The sequence below is a fragment of the Tenrec ecaudatus genome, chromosome 2 (genome assembly GCF_050624435.1).
Source record: "Tenrec ecaudatus isolate mTenEca1 chromosome 2, mTenEca1.hap1, whole genome shotgun sequence".
NCBI lineage: Eukaryota > Metazoa > Chordata > Mammalia > Afrosoricida > Tenrecidae > Tenrec > Tenrec ecaudatus.
In genome coordinates, this window is record NC_134531.1 from 76,626,952 (window position 1) to 76,652,338 (window position 25,387).

General features: G+C 40.9%; 2 protein-coding genes across 3 annotated transcripts in view; both read left to right on the plus strand.

The window, feature by feature from the left end:
* Positions 1-12,931, plus strand: part of TENT2 (terminal nucleotidyltransferase 2) — a 75,063-nt gene extending 62,132 nt beyond the window's left edge. The window contains exons 13-15 of one of the 2 annotated variants that reach the window (XM_075541213.1): positions 6,130-6,221; positions 10,223-10,302; positions 11,517-12,931. In XM_075541213.1, coding sequence (XP_075397328.1) covers positions 6,130-6,221; positions 10,223-10,302; positions 11,517-11,591 — 247 coding nt within the window. In that variant the 3' untranslated portion in view covers positions 11,592-12,931. The remainder of the gene's footprint in view (positions 1-6,129; positions 6,222-10,222; positions 10,303-11,516) is intronic. The other variant, XM_075541212.1, reaches the window with a different exon arrangement.
* Positions 12,932-20,132: 7,201 nt separating this feature from the next.
* The window catches only part of CMYA5 (cardiomyopathy associated 5), a 117,793-nt gene continuing 112,538 nt past the window's right edge, over positions 20,133-25,387 (plus strand). Inside the window, exon 1 of the mRNA XM_075542663.1 lies at positions 20,133-20,260. Within this exon, the coding sequence (XP_075398778.1) occupies positions 20,133-20,260 (128 nt within the window). The remainder of the gene's footprint in view (positions 20,261-25,387) is intronic.

The following is a 25,387-nucleotide window of genomic DNA, read 5'->3' on the forward strand; positions in this document are numbered from 1 at the left end:
TGATAGCAGTTGACAAAACAGAATAAATTGTTTGTCTTTGGAGCTTCTAGTATGGAAAGAGAGGCAATAAGCAAGTAAAAGGTATAGTACTGCAATAAGATTTCGTTGGTGGTCCATTGAGTTAAATAAGCATTGGACTGCAAAGTACAAGAACAATGGTTCAAACCCACCAGCTAATCTGCAAGAGAAAGATGAGACTGTCTGTTTTCATTAAATTTTGTAACCTTGCAAAGTGGAGCAATTCTACATTATTATAGAAGTGACTTGATGGCTATGGGTTTGGTTTTCTGTTTGGTGTATTATGGAGAAAAATAAAAGCCACCAAGTAAGACAGAAGGACGTGTGCATCTATAAAGTCTGAGTAGTACAAATAGTTAACTACTTAACTGTACTCAAACAGTAAATCACTGGAACAGTATATATATATATATATATATATATATATATATATATATATATATACTTGTTAATGTCAAGAAGCATTGGAATGTAGCACAAGGAGATTAGGAGCAGAGAGTTTATTAATTGCCGGGAAAATATGGGTATAAGTGACTCTAGGGACCCCTGATGATGTAGTGGTTTAATGTTGGGCTGTTAATTGCGGGGTTGGCAGTTCAAAACCACCATCCACTCTGGGAGAAAGATGGGGTTCTGTTTTTCATCTGATACCAAGGGCTAAAGTAGAAAGAAAATGTTTTGAAAATATTGGCAACAAATGTGCAAATGTGTTTGGCACAATGGATGTATATATTGTGATAAGAATTGTATGAGCCCCCAACAAAATGATTTTAAAAAATAGTGTTATAGCTCACAGGGGTAGTTTTGTCCTGACTTGTAATATCATAATGAGTTAGCATTGACTTGATGGCAATGAGGTTGTTTTTTGTTTGTTTGTTTATGTTTTTGAGGTAAGTCTGTGTGGTGGGAACTGGTGAAAATTATCTTCTGATCGCTATGCTGTTTTGTTTTCAGTGATAATGGACATCAGCTGAGAATAATTGTTAGGAAGGAATTGTTGAAAGTTTGTAAGTGAGAGAAGATGGTAATAAATATTCATGTCAGTGAATAGAATGGGGAATTAGTTATGGAAATGCTGTTTGATTTCTGAGTTGTAGTATTAAGGGTACTTTTGAAGGTAACCAGAAAACCAAACAGTGCCATTGAGTCCATTCTGACTCAAGGTGACCTTATCAGGCAGGTAGAGTTAACTGCCCCTCTGCCCCGGAGGATTCCAAGATCGAAACTCTTTAAAGGAGTAGGTAGCTTCCTCTTTCTCCCTTGGAGTGGCTTGTAGTTTCAAATTGGTGTCCTTGTGGTTAGCAGACCAACTTGTACCCACTACTCCACTAGGGCTCCCTTTTGGAAGTAAATGATCAGGAATTTAAAGTAAGGTTGTCAACCTCACTGCATATTTTCTCTAGCCATGTTCAATTGCATGGGAAAGGAGTGTAGTAGACAAAGATTTAATCAGGGTGTGTTTCAGTCAAGTAAGTTCAGTGAATGATACGAAAGCAGGTAAAATAATTGAAAGCATGTATCTGAGGGTGATTGTAAAAATTAACCATCCAAGGATCAAACCCATTGCTGTGGAGTTTATTCTAACTCATAACAACCTATGAGTAGGCTATCATTATTACCAAAGCAGATTGCCATGTTTTTCTAACACAGAATAGCTGGTGGGTTCAAACTACTGACTTGGCTAGCAACCAAGATAACTTAACCACCGTGACACCAGGGCTCCTTGGACAGTGGTCAGGTTGTATTAAATTTAGTCTTGACTCTGTAGGCACAGGCATGACCTACAGTTACCAGAAATTCTAAGTATAGTTCTGGGACTTAGTAGAAAGGTCAGAGCTGGAGTAAAGGATATGGGGAAGGAATATCAGAGTATGGAAGTATTGAAGGATAAGGGACTCTTAACACTAAAAAAATTGACAAAGAGCCTTGATGGCCACTGGCATTTAAAGGAACAGGCAGAAAAGGAAGAACCTGATTATCACTAAAACCAAAACTTTAGGATTTAAGTTTTCTCCCTCCCAGACCTTAGTACAACAAAGTTGTTATCCACATTTGGTCAAGGAATTTGAGTTGTTTTAATATGTATGTGGCCACACGGTATCAGATCATAATTTTGACTTTATTGGAATGAAATGTTTTCCTTATAATGTAGCTCTACAGTAAATTAACAATTTAATCATCTGAAAATGGTTTTTTTTGGGTCACAAATAGATTGTCCAAAGGTGAGTAGGTGAGTGCCAATCTACTATCATTCCTGAAGAAAAGAAACAGACTCCTAAAATTAGTGATCTTATGTTTATATGCAATTGACTATCATGTTACTTGCAGTCAAGTTCGCTCTGACTCTTAGTGACCCATAGACAAAGGAATGAAAACAGTGCCTGGTCCTGTGGTGTCTTTACAGTTGTTGAGCCCATCATTGCAAGCACTTTATCATTTTAGCGTGTTTTCACTGCCCTTCTACTTTACCAACCAGACTGTCCTTTTCATGGACTCTGATAACATGTCCAAAGTAGGAGAGATGAAGTCTCGCCATCTTCCTTACAAAGGAGCATTTTGGATCTCCTTCTTCCAAGACAAGACAGATAGGTCTTCTGGCAGCCCCTGATATTCTTCAGCAACACCATAATTCAAATGCATCAAGTCTTTTTCCATCTTCCTTATTTACTGTTCATCTTTCACATGCATACAAGGTGATTGCAAACACCATAGCTTGGGTCAGAGAACTCATTGCCCTGAAAGTAACAGTCTTCCTCTTGAAGATGTTAAAGAGGGCTTTTGCAATATGCCCAATGCAATATGTTGCTGATTTTTTTTTTTTGATTGCTGTTTCCATGGGTGTTGGTGGAAGATCCAAGCAAGATGAAATCCTTGGCAATTTCACTCTTTTCTCTGTTTATCATGATGTTACTTGTTGATCCAGTTGTGTGGATTTTGGTTTACTTTACAATGAATTGCAATCTACATTGAAGGCTTAGGTCCTCGGGTCTGGTGAAAGGGGAAATAAGATGAAAGGATGCAAGCCTGAGGCACTCTCTTCTTGATTTTAAGCCAGGCATGATCATCCTAGACTAGCACATGTATTTTAAGCATAAGAAATTAAACTTAATGTTTGTCCTTTATTCTCTGAAAAATTCCTCCTAGATGCTGTTTTATTTTGCATTTTAATTATTGAGCGATAACTAACAAATTTTCACAAAGCAAGCAAAATGTGGCAGAAAATAGAATAGTATGATAAAGGACTTTAAGGCTGGTACATATTATTTAATGTTAAGTGAAAATATTCATTTATTACTATTTAAATTCACCTCTTAAGAGTAAAATGTATATGTGTTCTCTATCATGTTTTAATGATTTAAATTATTTTATTTTGATTCTACATGGTAGTGATTCAAAAATATTTCTCTTTAAAGTACTTCAGAGTGATACAGTCATTTAAATAATTGTATTATCTGGGCTGATTATAAGGTAAAACAAATAGTATCTGTTAGGGATGATAAGTAAGAGGAACATAGAGATGCCACTTAACTGTTTTTGTGACCTGTGTAGAATCAAATCCTGGCAGGAAGTATAAATTTAATATTGGCTTTAATAGAGAATTTTGATGAGAATAAAGTTCCTTTGATTCAAGAAGTAAAAATTATAATTTAACAGAAAAATAGTCTCTTAATATTCTAAACCCATCTGAAAAAAATCTTTTTTAAAATAATGCTTCTAATTTTTATTGTACTATAGTCTCATTAGACATTAGAAACAAGTAATATCAGGGAAAGAAATTAATTTCATGAGTGAAATTTGCCGTACCTTGTGTAAAGTGAAGTGGCATAAAGTGTAATTTGCTTCTACTCTTGTTTGGTTCCGATTTTTGGTACTTGCCCTAGACATTGTGGTTTTAAGAAAATCAACTTTTTTTGTTTGGAATCCATATAATAATGGAACTATAGAACATGAGATTTAAAACATCTTAATGAGTACAAAAACTGGACAATGAAAAAGGAAGAATTGATGCTTTTGAAGTAAGGGATTGGTAAAGATTATTGAATATACCATGGACTGCCAGAAGATTGAGCAAATTTGTCCAGGATGCTCCTTAAAATTGAGTACAGCAGGACTTTATCTCTTGTACTTAAGACTTGGCATCAGAACAGACCAGTCCCTGGAAAAGGACATCATGTTTGGTAAAGTCAACACAAAAGAGGAAAACTCTCGACAAGATGGATTGACACAGGGACTGCAGTAGTGAGCTCAAACAATAAGGATTGTGCAGGACTGGACAGTGTTTTGACTTGCTACACTTGGGATCTCTGAATCAGAACTGACTCAGTGACATCAAGCCTGTCGCTGTTAGATGCCATCAAGTTAGTTCCAACTCAAAGTGACCCTGTGTACAGCAAAAGGAAACACAACCTGGTCCTCGACCAGCCTCACAATTGGTCTTACGCTTGAGCCCATTTGTTGCAGGCACTATGTCAACTTAACTGTGACCTATGCTAATTATTGTGCTTCCATTGGACAGCCTATTGTTTTGTTTCTTTTTAGGTAAACATTCTGATAGTTACTTTAATATTTTATATAAGGACTTTAAGTATTTCCAGACTATTCTTGATCAGAAAAAAATTAAATTATACCTTGAGAGTCCTTAATGATTATCAGACTTCACAAGTTTCAACTTAAAAAATGCATTCAACATAGAAATTAATCCGTTTTTTAGACATACATACCATATTATACACACGATTCTATGTTTTTTATGAATCCTCTGACTAGTAAATAGAGGGAAAGTAGAATAAGTGAGTTGGATTGGCCCACCCTTTCTTGCTGAACTGTAATACATAAATCTGCTTTTCTTTTTTTTTGTACACAGTCCTCCCCCACCACCAGACTCAGCCATAAATCTGCTTTTCACCAAACATCCAAATGGAATGGTCATACATTTTTAAATGTTTCTAAGATAAAGAAAATACTGTGATAACTACTGTTGTTGGGTACCTCCAAGTCTGTTTTAGCTGTTAGCCACCCCACAGAATCGCTGTGGCCTGTAGGATGTGCTAGACGGTCATCTTCATAGGAATGTATTACCAGGTGCTCTCTTGCAGAGCTGTTGAGTGGGTTCGGACCCCCAGCCCTTTGGTTAGTGATTACCGTATATACTCGAGTGTTAAGTTGACCCGAGTATCAGCCGAGGCACCTGATTTTACCACAAAAACTGCTTTAAAATGTGCTGAAAAACTCAGCTTTACACGAGTATATATGGTAATTGTGCCACCAGCGCTCCTTGTAATAACTATTAGAAATATAAAAGTAAAGAAAAACTTTAAAAGTTTGAATATAAGGTTAAGTAAATATACACAAAGAATGGACAATTTAATCTATTTTCAGGTATGCCAGTAAAATTGTTTTAATTAAAGTATGTGCCACATCTGATATTATAGCAATGATACTCTGTTTTCTTAGTATATTATTTCTGTTTTCTTAAAACGGCATGTATTGTTTCTATTGGAATATTTTGGAATTTGTTTCCCCAAAATCATAGAGAGATCTACTTGAACAAAAAGTTATGTAATGATACCAGAAAATAACACAAGATTACCTCTCTCTTAACAAATATAAATTCATACTGGAGTGTTAACAGTGAACGTAGTTTTAATTTTTTTCTTTACCCACTTATATTTCCTTATTTTTGTGTTATTTGTTGAATAAATATTACTTAAACAGCAACTACATACTAACAGTATGGTAACAGTGAAAAAATGATAATTATCTTGGAGCTTCCTTTCACTGGGAGACACAGTAAACAGCATAAAAAATTATTAGAAGATTATAAATGATACAGAGAAAAAAGAGTAGAAGGGCAAGGAGCCCTCCGGCAGGCCACCTTAGTGGTTAAGCTATCAGTTAGCTGTTCATTAAAAGTTTGGCTGTTCAAACCCACTGCTCACTCACTGGAGAAAGATAGGACAATTTGCTTCTGTAAGTTAGTCTTGGAAACCCCATTGGGCAGTTATTTTGGGGGAAGTAGTGCTGAAGTTTTGAGGCAAGTTTTGGTTTTTACCTAAGAAAAGTGGAGTAGGCCTTATTACAGAAATAACAAGTGCATTTTTTTCTTGACAGCTGGGACAGTCAGATGATTTCAGTTCATGAAGCCAAAGCGATACCAAGGCCTCATGGTATTGAATGGAGAAATAAATTCATCTGTATAGAAGGTAGCTTTCTCAACCATTCTTTGTTAATATCCAATTGTCATTTTATGGTAAAAGAATTCCTTAAGTAATTTCAGCTTGTATTTCAGTTAAAAGTAATACATTTTTGGTTACAAAGTTTTGTTTTAATTTTTTTCCTTTTTTTACATTTTATTAGGGGTTCATACAACTCTTATCACAATCCACACATACACAAACATCCATTGTATAAAGCACATCCGTACATTCTTTGCCCTAATCACTCTCAAAGCATTTGTTTTCCACTTAAGCCCTCTGCATCAGGTCCTCTTTTTTCCCCCTCCCTCTCCGCTCCCCACTCCCTCATGAGCCCTTGATAATTTATAGATTGTTATTTTGTCATATCTTGCCCTATCCGGAGTCTCCCCCCCCCCCTTCTCTGCTGTCCATCTCCCAGGGAGGAGGTCACATGTAGATCCTTGTGATCAGTTCCCTCTTTCCAACCCACTCACCCTCCACTCTCCCAGCATCGCCCCTCACACCCCTGGTCCTGAAGGTATCATCCACCCTAGATTCCCTGTGCCTCCAGCTCCCATATGCACCAGTGTACAATCTCTGCCCTATCCAGTCCTGCAAGATAGAATTTGGATCATGGTAGTTGGGGGGAGGAAGCATCCAGGATCTGGGGGAAAACTGTGTTCTTCATCGGTACTACATCGCACCCTTACTGACCCATCTCCTCTCCTAAACCCCTCTGTGAGGGGATCTCTAGTGGTGGACATTTGGGCCTTGAGTCTCCACTCTGCACTTCCCCCTTCATTCACTATGGTATGTGTGTGTATATATGTATACATATACACACACACGCATACATACATACATACACATATACACACTCATGTGTATGTGTGTGTGTGTATATATGTGTGTGTGTGTGTGTGTATATATATATATATTTGCATGATGCCTTATACCTGGTCCCTTTGGCACCTCGTGATCTCACCGGCTGGTCTGCTTCTTCCATGTGGGCTTTATTACTTCTGAGCTAGATGGACGCTTATTCACCTTCAAACCTTTAAGACCCCAGACACTATCTCTTTCGATAGCCGGGCACCATCAGCTTTCTTCTCCACATTTGCTTATGCACCCGTTTGTCTTCGGTGATCGTTTCATGGAGGTGTGCAGCCAGTGATATTGCCTTTTTGTTCTTTGATGCCTGATAACTGATCCCTTCGGGACCATGTGATCACACAGGCTGGTGTGCTCTTCCATGTGGGCTTTGTTGCTTCTGAGCTAGGTGGCCGCTTGTTTATCTTCAAGCCTTTAAGACCCCAGTCACTATCTCTTTTGATAGCCTGGCACCATCAGCTTTCTCCCCACATTTACATATATGAAATTCTTAGTTGTGAGTAAAAGTAAAATAAGAATTTAGGCATTTAATTTTCCTAGTTAGCAAGATTTGTGTGGGCTATGTGTCTCATACATGTGGTTAATGAAAACTTAATTTCATGATTCATAAATATATTGAAGAAAATGTAGTCTTCAAGTTCTTATTTAAAACTTGTATGTACACTACAAGCTAGGTTTTTTTCCTTGTAACATTGGTTCTCAACCTGTGGGTCGCGACTCATTTTGGGAGTGGGGGTCGAACGACTTCACAGGTTCACCTAAGACCATCCGAAAACACATTATTTCCGCTGGTCTTGTAACAGAGACACCACTCCTGTATCCAGCTCCCGGCGGGTCCACCCACATGCAGATATGCTGATCTGATGAGAAAGAACCTCTCAACCTTTGCAGAGACATTGGCTTTTTACGCATACTGTCGCAAAATGTAGCCAATGCGGTTTACTGTTGTTATATTAAGACTGTTACCCATGCTGCGCCATTCTTCAAGACAAAATTTCATTTATTTGTAATTAGAAAAATATTTCACAATATATTATGACATTGTTTTTGTGATTAATCACTATGCTTTAATTATGTTCAATTTGTAACAATGAAAATATATCCTGCATATCAGATATTTACATTACGATTAATAACAGCGAAGTTACAGTTATGTAGTAGCAATAAAAATAATTTTATGCTTGAGAGTCGCCACAACATGAGGGTATTAAAGGGTCACAGCATTAGGATGGTTGAGAACCACTGCCATAAAACATTAAATGAACAAATCACAATGATCTGCATACAACCCCTTCCCAGGGGGACGGACAACAGAAAACTGGGTGAAGGGAGACAGTAGTCAGTTTAGGACATGAAAAAAATATTTTATAAATTACCAAGGGTTCATGAGGGAAAGAGGGTGGGAGAGGGGGAAAATGAGGTGCTGATGTCAAGGGCTTAAGTAGAAAAAGAATGTTTTGAAAATGATGGCAACATAAGTACAAATGTGCTTGACACAATGTATATATGTATGCATGAATTGTGATGAGTTGTAAGAGCCCCCAATAAAATGATTTTAAAAATAAATGATGTGAAAATGTTTTGTGCTCTAAAATTAGTTTACATATTGCCAACTTTGAGTCATTTTCCCCAAATCATTGGGAAACAGATTTAAAGTTGATGCAAGAGACAATATTAAAATTGTTCTTATACATGGAAAGTTTAAAAGAAAGACCTTTATAAAGGTCTTTATGAGGTAAAAACAATAGTAAAAGGAGTTGAGAACCAGCACTTATAGAAAACATCAGATTTAGAATATTTAAAAGTTTGAATAATAATATTAAATTTGCTTTTGTGTTTAGTTTGCCAAATGGCACAGTGGGTGTGTATTATTTTAGTTATTTGTGTTCCCTTGAATATTAAACATTGTATGTGGATATAATGTAATATAGTTTAGCATAGTTTTTATGAAAAATAAGTTATGACAATAAACTAATTTATAAAAATAGCCTTTCTTAAATAAAGGCTTTACCTTTTTTCTTAAAAAAATAAAGGAAAATTTAAAAAATAAGATAAAGGAAAATAAGTGTTTTAAATTATGGTCCTGATTAGATTATATGACAAATAAAAATTTAATCTCTCCCTCAGGTTTCCTGTACTTTACATTTGTTGCAGTCTTACCCTGTAATTATTTTTTCTTTTCCCAGCAACTTTAGTCATGTTCTCTCTCCAGTTCTTCTCTTTTAGCCTTTGATGACACATTGATCTTCCCTTCCTTGACTGCGCTAACTCTTCTAAGCACTGGTTGTTTCTCTTTTCATTGCCAGAAGTCTTAAATGCCGACCGTCCGTTGTACCCTGTTCGTAAGCCCCTTCTCTCACTTTTGCTTTGTTCCTTCCTCTCCTTTTTCCTCTGTTTCTGTGTGTTCAGATTTCATAAAATTCCAGGAAACTTTTCATTATATTTTAATTCTGTTTTCCATGAACTTTTTGAAAGTCCTTGGGTGGAGATGAGTAGGGCTGACATGTTGAGATGAGGTGAAAGGTAGATAGCTGGACACACACACACACACACACACAAAACAAACCTTCCTTTGTTGTCATCTTGTCCTCTCAACTTGTAGTTTTTGTTTACCTCTTCACTGCCAGATCTAAGTTCCCATCCTGACTATTGCACATCCATCCACTCATACCTTAATTCTGCATTTTCTTCCATTCACACCAGCAGTGAACCTGTACTGGCAGAGGTTAGTGTTGATCTTTCTCCTGACATACTGGTGGTCTTTTTAGTGTCATTGGTCTTTATGTTTCTTTCTGCGATATTTGGCATTTACCATCTCTCTTGATTATAATATAATATTTTATTTTTGATAACTATTAATTTTGTAATTTACTTTTATTTCTACCAGTATAGGCCTTTGACATGTGATCTGGTTCTAATTTTTTTCATTATTTTCAATAAACTTTTATGATTTAGACATAACATTACTTCTTTAGTCATCCTATGCACCTTAATAAACATTTCATATTGCTATTAAACTGTGTTCTAATAGAGTATTAAGGCCAGTCAAGCTGTGAAATAATTTCTTATAGTTTAACTTAATGAGACTGAAGGAGTCATTAATAATTTCTCTTGTATATGTACATTTAATATTACAGAACCTTTTGATGGAACAAATACAGCCAGAGCGGTGCATGAAAAGCAGAAGTTTGATATGATCAAGGATCAATTCCTAAAGGTAAACAGTTCATTGGTTTACTCTAAGAATACTTTTATTAGCTGTCTAAAATGAGTTAGTGCACCTAGTGTCATCAACTGGCAAGGTTCTCTCTGTAAATCAAGCTTTCTATTTAGAGGTTCTGAAAAGAATGCATGACAGTGTGTGACAAAAAAGGCCTGATTTTTGGTAAATGGGACTAGTTTTGCCACGGTGACAGTACACTTGATCACAAAGCCATCTCAGTGCACCAGTTTTTGGCAAAGAACAGCATGCCTCTTTAGCCCCAGGCACCTTACTCACCTGACCTCGCTCCATGCTAGGAGCAAATGAAGAGGGACATGAAAAGACAGCAATTTGATGCCACTGATATAGAAGAGGTGAAGAAAAAAAGCGAGGGAATTGCTATCAGCCACCCAAACAGATGAGTTTGAAAGATATTTCGAAGAATGGAATTACAGATTTGACAAATGTATTAAGTGTGATGGAGAGTACTTGAAAGCGATAAGGTTGTTTAGAAAAAAAATTTAAATACATATCTTTGAAAAGAAATTCCAGGTTTTTTGGCACCCCTTTGTGTAGGAGTACAAGATAGCCCCAGTTCCTGTGTTGTAAGCCATTACTGTAGCACAGTAGAGGATTTATTACTTCAAGTTATTGTTGATCTTCCTCTTCAGAGGCACCTCACTTTGTTTTATTTACATGCCTTTTATTTTGTATGGGAAAGAAACATTCTTATTACCAACCTAAAAGCTAAATCCTCTGCCATTAAGTTGATTCTAACTCTTAGCAAGCCTTTATAGGATTTCTGAGACTATAAATTTTTAAGGAAGCAGACAGACTTTATCTTTCTTCGATGGAACAGTGTGTTTGAACTTCTGCCCTTGCTGTTAGTTGTTCAGTGCCTAACCCACAGCACCCCAGGAGGGCTCCTTAACCATTTTCTTAGTGAGTTTAAACTCTAAAAATGAGTGACTGAGGCTTAATGGATTCTTTCACCTCCCTAAAATATTGAGGAACCTAGTGTAGTTTCTTTTTGTAAATATGATTGTCTTTCTAATACCATATATAAGTACTTTAGTGCAGATTTAATTTTTCCATAAATAATATTTTTTCATAGAAAAAACCCCGCTAAAGGTTTACCACCTAAAGGGAACCACTAGTAGCATTCTAGTATCTCATTCTTTGGTTCTGCATAAATTTAGGTTTTAAAATACTTTTTCTTTCTCTCCCAGTCATGGCACAGATTGAAAAGCAAGAGAGATTTGAACAGTATACTACCTTTACGAACTGCGATCCTGAAAAGATAACTGGCCACTGTTTCATGCTACAGTCTTCTGAGAAATAAAGAACAATAGTACACAATGCATTTTGTTTACCTCTATCATGCTTCTTTTAAATTCTTCTCGTTTTCATTTTTATTTTTAAAAGGACATACTTATACATAAAGATTATATATTTTATTATGGCATTTCCTAATAAAACTCTTTGATTTACAAATGTATTTTTGAAAATGTTTACATTTACAGTTAGTAATATTATGGCATGCATTATCAGGAGTCCAGATGAAATATTTTAGAGGGAAATTACCTGAACAAAAAGAGATTTTCAATATAACTTTGTTTAGTTGTACCACATGCTAACACTGAAGAGATTAGAGGGATTTTAGAAAGATTCTGGTTCATCCATGCTAAAAATGTAACCTACAGTAGATAATTTGCTTAAATCTATTCTGGTGAAGTGAAGATTCGAATCAGTTATTCAGTTACTTGAAACAAAAAGAAATTTTATTTTAGCTCACATTTCTGTGAAATCACTGCAAAAACATGTAAGACTGGACAGTTGCCTTCAGTCTTCACTTGACTTACTGAGACAGACTGAGGCTTTGGATATGTCTCTTGGTATTTCATTTGTACCTCATAGGCTTTTAATGTACTCTGGAAATTGCTTTAAATTTTGTGTTGAAATAATAAAACATTTTGCACTGTAGTAATATGAGCACTAACTGTATTGTACAGCAGTTAGTGGATCATTTTAAAGAATCAGTTCAGTGTAGGCATTCTGAAAAGTCCTCTGTGCTTTTGTAATAGCTTAGTGCGATGTGCACTTTTGCTTTACCTTGTGTTTTCCTGCTTTTATTTTCCTGTGACACAAAGCAACAAGAACTGAAAGATCAAAGTTAAGATTATATCCTATATATAGTATCAGATTTTTTTCTGTGTACAATTATAGGTTTATAATCTAAACTTGAAGTTGTAGGCAGTAAGCCACTACAAAATGTCTTAAGACATAACAAAATTATTAAAAGCTTAATGTTTGTAACGATATTTTTTTTAAGTATTTTCCACATAGTGGTGGCTGCTAAAAAGGCTACGTTTATTAAGGTTGCTTTTGATTTATGTAAATATTTGTAAATTGGTCAGTGCCTGTAAATTTCAATATAAAAACTAATCCTGAAACCAGTTTTAACTTTTTCACAGACTGGTACAACTCTTTTAGACCTGCTGTAGGCAGTTTGTACCTCTAATGTAGTTGTTTTTTGCAGATCAATTCAAAGGCTAAAACTTCTGCTTTTCTTTGACTTGTAAAAGGTGCATATTTTGATTTTCTTTAAGTTTCAATTTTTGTATGATGTCAAATGAAATAAAGTTTATATATGGAAATTGTTGGATGCTTTTTTTTTTAAGCCTTTGCTTTTAACCTGCAATTGCAGTAGTTACCATACAGAACTCAATGAATCCAATTATTGTCTTTGTTTATTTGATTAAGAATCTTAGGATCAAATTCATTTGGGGGAGGGCCGGGGAAAATGCAGATTTATTCGACAGGAAGACAGAATTAGTAAGTACAACTGCAGGGCTTCTCTGTAGTTCACAACACATCTTTAATCTTGACAGCCCTGGTGTGTTCTCTTTATCAATTTTCCCCTCCAGGTAAGAGACGCTGTTACTGTACTCAAAGTTCAGAAGGAAAGCCACAACTTGGCAAAAAACAAAAGCAACACCTGTTTTAGATCCCAAGAGGTCAGGTGCCATAGCTGAAAGGACAAGAAGCTTTTGGTGGCGATCTTGATGAATAGTTTCAATTAGAGGCCTTCCACACGGGCAGGGGAGACTTTGCCCAGAAACTGAGAGTCTGTATGTCACCCTCATCTAACATGAGAGCACAGTTTCAAATTCATTTATTATACAGACAACGAGATTCAAAGCAACAAACACCAACAACAAATATCCCTCGAATGCCCAATAGTTCTCACAAACACATCAACTCTTAAGTTAGCACTGGGTCTGGGAAGACTCCCATTGGTCATCAAATAGGAAAATAGAGACTAGCTACAAAAATTTTAAAATGAGGTAAATAAATATACTTTTCTGAATCCTTTTGACCTTTACTTGGGTAAATACTGACCCTCTGACTTTAAATGTTTGGTTATTCTAAGGTGTACCTCCCTACCTGGTGGTGGTGGTCCCTTGAGCCACAGGGATGAATTCAGTGTCAGGCCAGAAGGGTAACTAACAGTGTCAGGGGCAAGGCCAGTCTCAGTCACACCAGGGTGACTCATGGAATTGATTTTGACTTAGTGACCTTATAGGACAGAGTAGAACTGCCCGTGTAAGTTTTTCCTCTGGATTGCTGCGCTGTACATGGCTGGCTACTCAGGAGCTGAGGTGCATTTTAAAGATTTCTGGTGTTTTTAACACATTTTAAGGAATTAAGTCTTTAATAGTTCATTTAAATTATTAATTATTTTAGTTATGATTCATTTTTCTTAGAACATTTCCCAAAGCATTTTTGAGTACATTTCCTAAAGTATAAACACTGCAAGTTTTCTTAGAATGTATTGAGTATAATTAATAGTCTCATGATGACTTCAGATGGTTATGAACAATACATAGTAATCATGATCCTATATTGTCATTCTGTGCAGCAACCAGGAATGGGTGTGTCAGGCGTTCTACCACTGCATCCTAAATTTTAACCACCCAGTAGACTCCTTTACAGCCACTGCTCTTGTCAGCTTCCACTGACCCCACACTTCCTACAACAGCGTTTCCACTGTTGTGCTGTAGCACACATCTCAGGAAACATGTAAATTTAGATTTTAATTGTTTTATTGGGGCTCATACAACTTATCACAATCCATACATACATCAATTGTGTAAAGCACATTTGTACATTCACTGCCATCATTCTCGAAATATTTGCTCTCCACTTAAACCCCTGGCATCAGCTCCTCATTTTCCCTTCCCTCTGTGCTCCCTCCCTCATTATGTTAGGGTTCTTTAGACAAAACCAGATTGTCGATTGGTAATTATATAGATATATAACGCAAGAAATGAACTTAAGTTATATACAGATCTATCATACAAGAAATGAACAGTTAAAATTATAAAGCAGTACAAATGGCTCAGTGCAACTTACTCTTGTGAGAGTTGTGAGACACTGGCAGTCCTTCAAGTCTTGAGGATTGCCAGGTAGTCCTCTGTAGAGAGATTTTGCTTATCCTGGCATAGGCAGCAAACAGCAAGGCAGGTCACCAACAGTCAGTCCCTAACTCCAGAGATGTACATTCCAGTTCTCTGGTGAAGCAGGTCTTAAAGGGGCCTCAAATTACAGCAACACGGTCCATAGGTTAGGTGTCCCACAGGTAGTGTAGCTTGCAAATTGAGGCACAGAACAAGCAAGGCAGTCACACACTAGTGTGATGATCAAAGAAAAGAGACGAGAAAAGTGGGGCTCGTGGAGCCATTTATCTCTCCGCCCTTAAATTAATCCCACATGTTTATCCGCCAGGCTGGCACAACTAGCTCATGAACCCTTGATAATTTATAAATTATTATTTTGTCATATCTTGCCCTGTCTGACATCTCCCTTCACCCACTTTTCTGTTGTCTTCCCCAGGGAGGAGGTCACATGTAGATCCTTGTAATCGGTTCCCCCTTTCCAACCCACCCGTCCCCTATCCTCCCAGTATTTGCCACTCACACCACTGGTCCTGAAGGGATCATCGACCCTGGGTCCCCTGTGTTTCAAGTTCGTATCTGTACCAGTGTTTCTCCTCTGGTCTAGCCAGACTTGCAAGGTAGAATTGGGATCATGATAGTGGGGGGTGGGAGGAAGCATTTAGGAACTGGAGGAAAGTTGTATGTTTCATTGTTGCTACATTGCACCCTGACTGGCTTGTCTCCTCCCCGAGACCCTTCTGTAAGGGGATGTCCAGTGGCCTACAAATGGGCGTTGGGTCTCTACTCCGCACTCCCCACCTCATTTACTATTATAAAGTTTTTTTGTTCTGATGATGACTGATACCTGATCCCTTTGACACCTCTTGATTATACAGGCTGGTGTGCTGCTTCCTTGTGGGCTTCCTTGCTTCTGAGCTTGATAGCTGCTTGTTTACCTTTAAGACCCCAGACGCTATCTCTTTTGATAGCCGGACACCACATTTGCTTATTCACCCGCTTTGTCTTCAGGGGTTGTGTCGGGAAGGTGAGCATCATAGAATGCCAATTTAATAGAAGAAAGTATTCTTGCTTTGAGGGAGTACTTGAGAAGATGCCCAATGTCCTCCTGCTACCTTAATACTAAACCTATAAATAATAAACACATAGATCTATTTCCCCATCCTCATATATAACATGCCTTTATCTCTATGAATGCCCTTTGCCTCCCAGCTCTTTCCTCTATTTCCTTTGACTTTCCTCCTGTCCCACTATCACTCTCAGTCCCCACCTGGGTTTCAGCAATTCCTCTTGGTTACCTTACCCTTGATCATGCCCTACCAGGCCTCCCACACCCTCCTCACCACCGATTTTGATCACTTGTTCCCCTGTCCCTGGGTTTGTTAACACCACTACCTCCCCGCACCCCCCTCCCCCCCATGTATCCCCGGAACTGTCAGTCCCGTTGTTTTCTCCTCCACATTGTTCCTCCAGCCTATCTTATTTAGACAGACCTGAGGTGATAATAGCATGCACAAAAACACGACAGAGCAAAACCAAGCAACAATATACAACACAACAACAAACCAATGACAAAACAAAATACAAGAAAGAAATGCTTGTAGTTAGTTCAACTATTCTTTATTGGCCTTTAGGAGTGTTTTCCAGTCCAGTCTGTTGGGGCACCACACCCTGGCCCCAGAATCCACCTTCTGCATTCCCTGGGGACCTCACCACTCCGTTCCCTTGATGTTCTGTGCTACCCCCTTAGTGTTTTGCCTCGGTGTGGCGGAATCAAATCGGGTACAATTTCCACACTCTGTTTGGTGTGGTCCTCTGTAGAGCTATGGGTCAGTGAGGGGCGTCATGTCTCATAGTGGGGCTTGCCATGTGTTCCTCTCTGTGGACTGGCTGCTCTAATTTGGAACATTGTCCTCACGGCCTGGTGGGCCAGGATGTGCTCCACTCTCTCTTCCTCCCTCTTCATCTGCTCCTGGGTGCTCTGATCAGATATGTCTCTCTCCTGGAGGTGCAGATTCAATGCCATCTTTTGAAATAAATTCTTCTGCGGATGTGGCAGGTGTCCACGTAGCAGTTGGGATTGGGGCCAGCCCCCTAGACCTCTCCACTGATTCCCTACTCCACACTGGCAAGTTGTATTCACATCTTGGAGCACTGGGTTGAAGTCTGGTCCCTCTTTCCCTGTGGAGATATAAACAATACCCTCCCCTTGGGTGGGTTAGTGCCCTGTGCCCCCACTACCCTTTTTTTCTTTCTTTTCCCAACTCCATTTTAGTTGTCTACCATATGTATCTAGACTTAATTTTAAATCAACAGATTGTACCATGTGATTGGCCAAATATGTCAAATGTAAAACCTGGTGTAGAGAACCCTGTGGGGATTGGATTCTGCTGTCTGCCCTCAAGCCCACTAATTGTTTTTGAAGTATCCACAGGTCTGTGCGGGTGGACCTAATATATGCATAAAAGCCAGTAAAGCTGATGAATAGTACCCAGCTTACATTCATCATATTTAACAACTCTGACTAGAATTCTAACACGTATGAGGGAACTGGTGGAAAAATTCCATTATCTTTTTACTACATTTTTTCATGAACACTTATCAGCCCCCTATACAGGAGGGTGTGTAGCTTTATCTATCTGTCTATCTATCTAATCTATCCAGATACATGTTGTTAAGCCTCCAATGCAGTGAGTTTAGTATTTGTTTTATATTTAAAGACGCACAATGCATGCATATATATTCTTTTTTTTGGCATACATATTCTTTCTAACAAAAAAAGTGTAATAAATTCATGAGAAAGAATGTACATTGTAAAGATATCGTTACCTTTTGACTGTGGAAAATAAATATCCCCCAGGTTGGCCCCCATATTATATGCCAAACCTTAGGTGCTGCTTGCTAATACATGGTCAATGCCTGTATACTTGGAGTTCATTTGCTTAAAGGTTATCTCTCTGAGGGTTATCAGTCAACGAGAGCAATCTGAACCTATAGTCTGTCCCACTCTACACACCCTTTTGGAAAGGATAATGTACTGTTCCCCTAAAGGAGAGCCCCGACTAACGTCAAGCCAACACAGAGAGGACCAAGTTTAGGCGGCCATTTTGAGTCCGTCCATCCTGTACACCCTAGTGCCTCCCCTTCCTATTGCGTGTACACCCCGAGCTCGTGCCCCTCCTGTTGCACATATGCTCATTGTACAAGCCCTTCCTGTTATACATGTGGTTACCTGTAATCAGGGGGCCTTGCAAGCCCACTAAGTGTATATAAGCCTTGGTTAGAAATTTATTTGCTCTCTGCATGGACCTGGCTGCTAAGATCATGGCTGTGCCAGAAGTGAGCATTCACATGTCTTATCTTGTCATCTCTTTAATTTTACCCCTCAATTACACAACTGCCTCTTGGACCTATTCGATTGTGGGGGCTGGTACCCCACACAAGAGAATGATAAACACAAAATTCAGACTAGTGGATGCTCTGGCAGGTATGGAAGTAGCAGGATGAGCTAATGGAGGGATGTGGAGCATGTTGTTGTTGTTGTTGTTAATGTGTGTCATCAAGTCAGTTCCCACCCATAGTTGTGACTATTCACAACCGAATGAAACTAAGGGGCTGAGTGGTAGACTAGATAGAGTATGTTGGGCGGATTATTCGTAGTCCACTGCTTCTATCCTGGCAGAGAGAAAAGAACAAGGGCATTGAAAACACAAGGCTCAAAAAGAAGCAGGGAAATAATACAGACTAAGGATCCCAGGCATGGTAGCAACCACGAGCTCCATTCACATGTGGCCTGGGCCTGTCATTCTCTTGTTTGTTTCAGGAAGTGTGATGGATATGGTCTTGAACTTGGCCAATTTGGTTTATTCAGAAACAGCTCGTACCCCATAGTTGAGCATGCTCACCTGCTTGGGCTCTGTTCTCTTCATTCAAGGAACATGTTATACTTGTGTGTGCTGGAGACTCTTTCTAGCTTCTGGAGGGCTAGGACATGGGGTTGAGAGAGAGAGATACATATGCGAAGTCCACTGGAGAAAGAGACACATGATTTGATTACGAGTACCTGGAAGAAGGGATCTGAGCATAACCTGGGGAATTTGAAGGAAGGAAGGAAGGGGATCCTGATTGGTGAGCAAGTGGCTAAATGAGGGTGGAAAGAACCCTTCAGGCTCAGGGAGCTGTGTGAAGGAAGGCCAAGTGATGTGACTAGACATATGCAGGGACTCCTGATTTCCCAAGTAGAGACCAGATAGATGGAACTGTGTTGATCAGGTGTTTCCTGGTGAGGAGCTTGAGAAGTGATGTCATGACATGATCCAACAAGAGGTCTCTGCCTCTGGACGCAGTTTCAGACAAGACCTAGCTAGTCACCAATGAGACAATTATTAGTCTTCTAGATTTAATATTAATGGAGCTAAAAGTTCATAGTTGAGCAAGTTAGGTAGGGCCCAATGAGTAAGAGAATTAGCAGTTGTTGAGTTGGAAAACGATAAATGGTTCAAGGCTGGGCTTTTCAACAGTACAGACCTACCTAGCTTTGTTTCCCCTTGGATTTTATCTTGCAAGCAGCGGACAAAGCTCCCCAAGGTCTTTTGGAGTATAAAACAATGCAACAAAACCTATCACCCACCATTGTAGGAGAGTAAAAGTGAGAGTCTTAGCACAGGGTCTAATGACAGCAAGCACTCTGCTCTCACTGCCATCAAGTCCATGCAGACTCAAAATGAATCAGAGTGGAAGAGCCCCTGTTAGTTTTTCCAGGAGTGGAAAGCCCCATCTCTGTCTCCCACTGAGGGCTGATGGTTTCAAACTGCCAACCTTGAGGGTCCCAGCTCAATGTGGGACCTCTATTCCACCGGGGGTTCCTAGACACTCTCCAGATGTTCCACGTAGTACCGAGAAATCAATCGATTGGTCTGTAGATCGCACTATGAGTCAGAACTGACTCTATGGCATTGAGTGGTACCCCCTACCCCCACCCACCCACAGAGGTTGAGTTAAAACATAGGTCTCCCAAGCCCACGCTGGAGGAAAGGAAGCCGGTATTGGGGTAGGGATCACTGGTCTCAGTCACTGGTGCAGCTGACCCCTGGAAGTGGTGTTCTCCTGTGATGTCCCCAAGGACCCCCGGGGCCCACAGAGGGGCGGGGACGGCTCCGGGAGGTTGGCGGATGCCCAGGGACCAGCAGAAGCCTAGCCTTGGCCCCAGAATGGTGGCGAAACTCTGCCGCCTTCTATTTAAAGTCTCTGTGCTCTCCCGCCCGGGCCGGCAACCCGAGCCGCCGCCGCGGGCCAGGGCAGGGCGCGGCCCGGCCCGGGGCAGTCGGAGGGGGAACAGCCGGCGGGCGCGGGCGGCTCGGGCTCCAGCTCCGTCCCAGGACAGGCGCGATGGCCAGCAGCGACGGCAGCCGCGCCGCGGAGAGCTACGGCTGGGACGCGGACGAGACCCGGGAAGTGGAGATGGAGGAGCAGTCCGAGACCGAGGACGACGAGACGGAGGAGGAGCCCGACGCCAGGTAGCGAGCTCCTCTCCCGGGCCCCGCAGCCAGAGTGCCCCCCCCCCCTTCCCCGAGGGTCGCCGAGCTCCCGGAGGAGACCGCTGCGCACCCGCACACCCCGTTCACTCCTGTCCCCCAAGCGCTGCACGTCACGTCCCTGGAGCTGAGCACTTTCTCTCCAGGGACGCTGCTTTGGGGGAGAGCTGGAAGGGGCAGGTGCCAGCGGTCAGCGGGTCAGCCGGAGTGACAGGCCCGCCTGCAGCAAAGCGAGTCCTCCACCGCCTCCCTGCGCCTGGTGACACTGATTCCTAGCGATTGACTTAGGGGCCTGCCTAACTGCAGACCTGTGCTTGCTGGAGTGCCCAAGGGTGGCCCAAGGCACAGAAACCATCTGGCAGCCTGGGTTTGAGGAGATGGGTGTGGGCACGGGGAGGGGGGGTCCAGAAGGTGCCCATCTCCCCCCTCCCGGTACTTTCGAAGGAATGAAGGTCGCCTAGGTGTCAAGCAATGGGCTCTCAGATGGATCCACTCCCATCCAGTCGGCTCCGACATAGCGACCTACAGGTTGCCATAAACCAAACCCACTGCCATCAAGTTCTTTCCCACGCGCCGCGCGCGGCCCTAATATAGGATTTCCTTCAAGACCACAAATCTCGACGGAAGCAGACAAATGCTTCCTCTTTCTCGGTGCATTTGAGAGGCCGACCACACACTGAGCCCCACAGCTATCGAAGTTCGATTTAGTACCCAAGCCAACCTGTTGTCATTGAATTGATTCGGACTCAGAGCCCGATCGGGACAGAGATTTCCCGGAAGGGGACAGGTTGACAAAACCAGACCTCCACGTCTTTCTCCTGCAGAAGGGCTGGTGATTTTCACAGTCCTCCCCAAGCTTTTGGTGAGCATTTTAATCTCTCCGAAGCCGGGACTCCTGCAGTTTAAGAGGTCCATACTCTAGTGCAAACAAGCACGGGTTTCCGTCTGCCTTGCTCTTAAAACTCTGCTCCTGTTTTTCATAATCCCAAATTAATTTCTGTGAATACATGTCAACAGATGGGTCTCAAGGTCTGCTTTTGTCCTGCCTCATGGAGACACAAGCATGAGAACAACAGAAATCCTCTTCTCTCGATTCAGTGTGATATCTGCTATCCTTTGTACTCTCTGAGAAGGTGTTGCTTTTATCTGGGGGGGGCGTGTCTGTCAGCCAGTAGCACCCCTTCCTAAGCTGAATCATGCTGTCACAGCAAAGACTCTAGGTGTCAGAGAGATAAGCCCCATGGTCTCCCAATGCCATTCTTATCGAAGCCAAAAAAAGGTGTCCTACCAAAGCTAGCAGAGCTGAAGTTGTAGCAGGACTTCATAGGATGGCATGAGAGGAATTGTCCATTCGATTGGTCTTGAGTCGTGGTCAGCCCTAGGGGCATGCTGGTTATGTGTTGGGCTGCTCATCTGCTCCCGTCAAGAGTTACAGTCTTGGAAACCCACAGGGGCAGTTTTATTCCGACTCATAGGGTCACTGAGTCAGAGTCGACTTGGTGGCAGTGAGTTTGTTTTCTTGGAGAGTTGTTTACCAATCAGAAGCCCTGTTGAATACGTGGTGACCCATTAACCACAAGGTCAGAGGTTTGAACTCACCAGCCACTCTGCAGCGGAAAGATGAGGCTTGCTGTTCCTGTGAAGATATACAGAGCGTTGGAAATGATTCCTAGGGTGGCTAAGTTTCAGGATTGACCTGATGGCAGTGGATTATTTACCAGTCAACAGGCAGACGCAATCCTTGCTCTCAAAGACACGGTTGGAAAAGTTAGGGAACACTATAGGTACAATAGTTTAGAGGAGTAGACTGTGTACTGAGGAGTGTCAGATGAGAGCCTGTCCAGCCAGGTGCCTACATTGAAGTGATGGCAATGAGCTGGGCCCTAGAAGGTGGGCTTAGCCGAGGCATCTCAGGAAGGCAAGAGAAGATGCCTGTGTAAATGGAACAGGGAGTTTGGGGTCTACCGTGCCTGGTGGTATGGAGAAGGGTCAGTCTATCAACCCCAGCCATGTAGCCCTCCCCTCTTAGTGGTGTCCAAGATCCTCCTATTCTTGCCCAACCCAAATTTACCCTCTAAAGCATCTGAAAACTCATTGAAACTAAAACATGGGCAGCTGGCACTTACAGAGAGCAAAAAAAGGTCCTGTCTAGGGCTTGAGCCACAGTGGGGCCAATGGCAAAGGAGATGAAGTGGGTAGTTAGAGACAGGGAGATGGCAGTGGGGAGGAGCTTCTAAGAGAACTGGAATCCCCCCAATTGCTCCTACCTCAGAGTGTTAAGAATCATACTATTTGGTTGGGTGTGTGTTTACAAACAGAGCCTGGAGTTGTTCTTCTGAGGCTGGAGGTGAGAACTTGATAGGTTGGGTTGATTTCTCACCTTTCTCCCCCCCGCTTCCTCTGGTCTCTTCCACCCAAGTTCACAACTAAAAGGAGAACCTGCTTGCTCTGTCTGACACAGTGCCAACTGTTGACATTTCAAACCTTCCCAAGGACACCCTAAGGTGATTGTGCTGCTGAAGCTGAGCCAGCAGAGGCTGACTTTTAAGGCATGCTAATGTAATAGCCAAGAGGGGCGCTTAGATCTGCCTATGAGAAACCACTAGGGGTTCTCGGTCTCTACCTTTTGGGGTCACAACCTCTGCCCTCAATGGACTCATTATTTGCTTTTGGCTGGAGCCTGAGTGACTCCATCTAGCTTCTGCTTTGAAAAGCTCTTGTCGAAAGGGGAAAGACTTGAATAACTTGGAATAAGAGTGGCAGTTTTCTCTCCCTCTTGAATGGAGAAGTGGTCTCAACATTTTCTGGACTAATCTCAGAACCTGAGTAGCAAACGGAATTTTAAAAACAAAACAAAAAAGGAGTGGAACAAACTGAAAAAACAAACAAACAAGCCCAAGTGTCCTGTAACAATCAGATGATTAAGTTAGTGTGCTTACTTGATGAATCATTATTAAAATGTTATTTATAAAACTTTCTAAAATGCTAATAACATAGTAAATGTGAATAATGCTCTTAATAATAGATAACCCAAAGAAAATATATTTATTAAGGTTTCTCAGTGTTTCTGTCATGAGCATGCAGTGCTTTCCTGCATGTTATAAAAAAACAACAACTCTCAAGAGCTTTTTTCTTATTCTTTCAAGTGTAATGTGTAAAATTATCTGTAGGTACACCCTGAAATGAGGCAAAATCCTCTTTTATTGTGAAAATGCGTTTCTTGTGTGGGAACTCTCAACTGTGCACACATCGCTGCTTACACGGGTTCAGAGAACTAGTGTTTTTATATTATTCAGTGATTTGAAAATGACATATGACACCAGGAGGGCTGCAGGTGAATCCCATTAGCCATTTTATCAAAGGAAAATTCCCTATCTTCTCTGAGCCCAAATTTTCTCGTCTGTAAAATGGTAGCCATAGTTCCTCATTTGGAAGGCAGTCGTGTGATTAAATTCATGATACAAAACTGTAGGTTTCCTTTGTAGATTCCTAAATCCCCTTCAGAGGATCATGAATGGTGCTGCGTCTACCGTCATTCATCTCTACAGGAGAAGTGATGCGCTCCACTTTCAAGATGAATACTGACCTCGTTGCCCCTTGGCAATATTTCTCCACTCACATAACATTCATGGAGTGCCTACTACATAGAGACCGCGTGTGAGGGGCTGAGACCTCATCATTAGGTAGCTTCGAAGAAGTCACATTAAACGCCTCAGAGGATGGGGAAAGTCCTGGTGCATCCTGCCTGGAGGGGGTGGCACAGGCTTGCATCACAGCATTGGAGGAGGGTCTTAGATCATGCCAAAGTGCCCAGAGGGCTGGTCCTTTGTGGATATGTAATAATTTTTAAAAAGAGGCTTTTGATGTTTCTAAAACTTAAAGTCTTTTTTAAGTGGTATATTCGCAAACCCCACAGAATTGTAGGGTTGGGAGTTACTGTAGGAGCGTCTGTCTCCCCACTCATTTTATATTCCCAGAATCTGAGCGCGCAGGGACATTGGCTCACAGTCACGTGGCTTTTTAGTGGTGAGTTAGGGTTAGAGCCCAAGTCTCTGGACTGCCGTCTAATGAGTTTGCCCATTCCACAACGATTTCTTGAACCCTTACTGTGTGCCAGGCGCTGTTGATATGTGATATGAAGGCAAACAGCAGGATGAGGGGTATGCTCCATTGAAAGGGTGGTAAAGAAAAGCCCCCTCCCCCCATGGCATGCCACTTGAGCAGCAGGAAGAGTGTTCAAGGCAGAGGGAAGAGCTGGTGCAAGGGCACAGCGGCAGGGACCTGGTGGCTTGTTTGAGGAATGCAAAGCTCAGGTTTCTGGAGTGAGCCTGCGGGAGAGGAGTCACAGGTGAGACCAAGAGGCTGTAGATCACAGCAGTGGTGACACCTCCTCCAGGGGCAGGTGCTGGAACGATGGATGGGGGCTCCAAAAGCAGGTACGCATTTATCCAGGATTATGCGCTATAGCACAAACGTTTTTCATTTGAGTAATTTTTCTTTCCTGAAAAGGGATCAGTACGTCATATAGGTAAGTTTGGAAACCTCTGTAGGGCTTTGGAGGTCATGATGAGGACTACAGTGAGACAGGAAGACTTTTTCTGTCTATAGTACTGTTCAGGGTTTTAAAAAAAATAAAGGAAAATGCCATGAGTACATTTTCCAATAGTAAGTCTTTTAATAATAATAATAGTATGAGTCTCTGATAAAATGTAAAAAAAGAAAAGAGGAGGAAAAAAAAGAAAATGATTAGGGCAAAGAATGTACAGATGTGCTTTACACAATTGATGTATGTATATGTATGGACTGTGATAAGAGTTGTATGAGCCCCTAATAAAATGTTTTAAAAAATAATAAAAGTAATAGTTTTTTAAATACTAAGGACCTATAAATGCATGTTTTCATTCAGCAAATATTTATTGAACACCTACTATGTATGAAATGTTGGTTAAATGTTTCAGTCTCATGGTCTCCTGTATTCAAATAGACTTTCATTAATTTTTTATTTGTGTGTGTTTTTTTAACAACTACAGACTAATAAAACCTCAACTCAAAACCAAACTCTTGGCTATAGAATTGATTCCAACTCATAGCCATCCCCTAAATGACAGA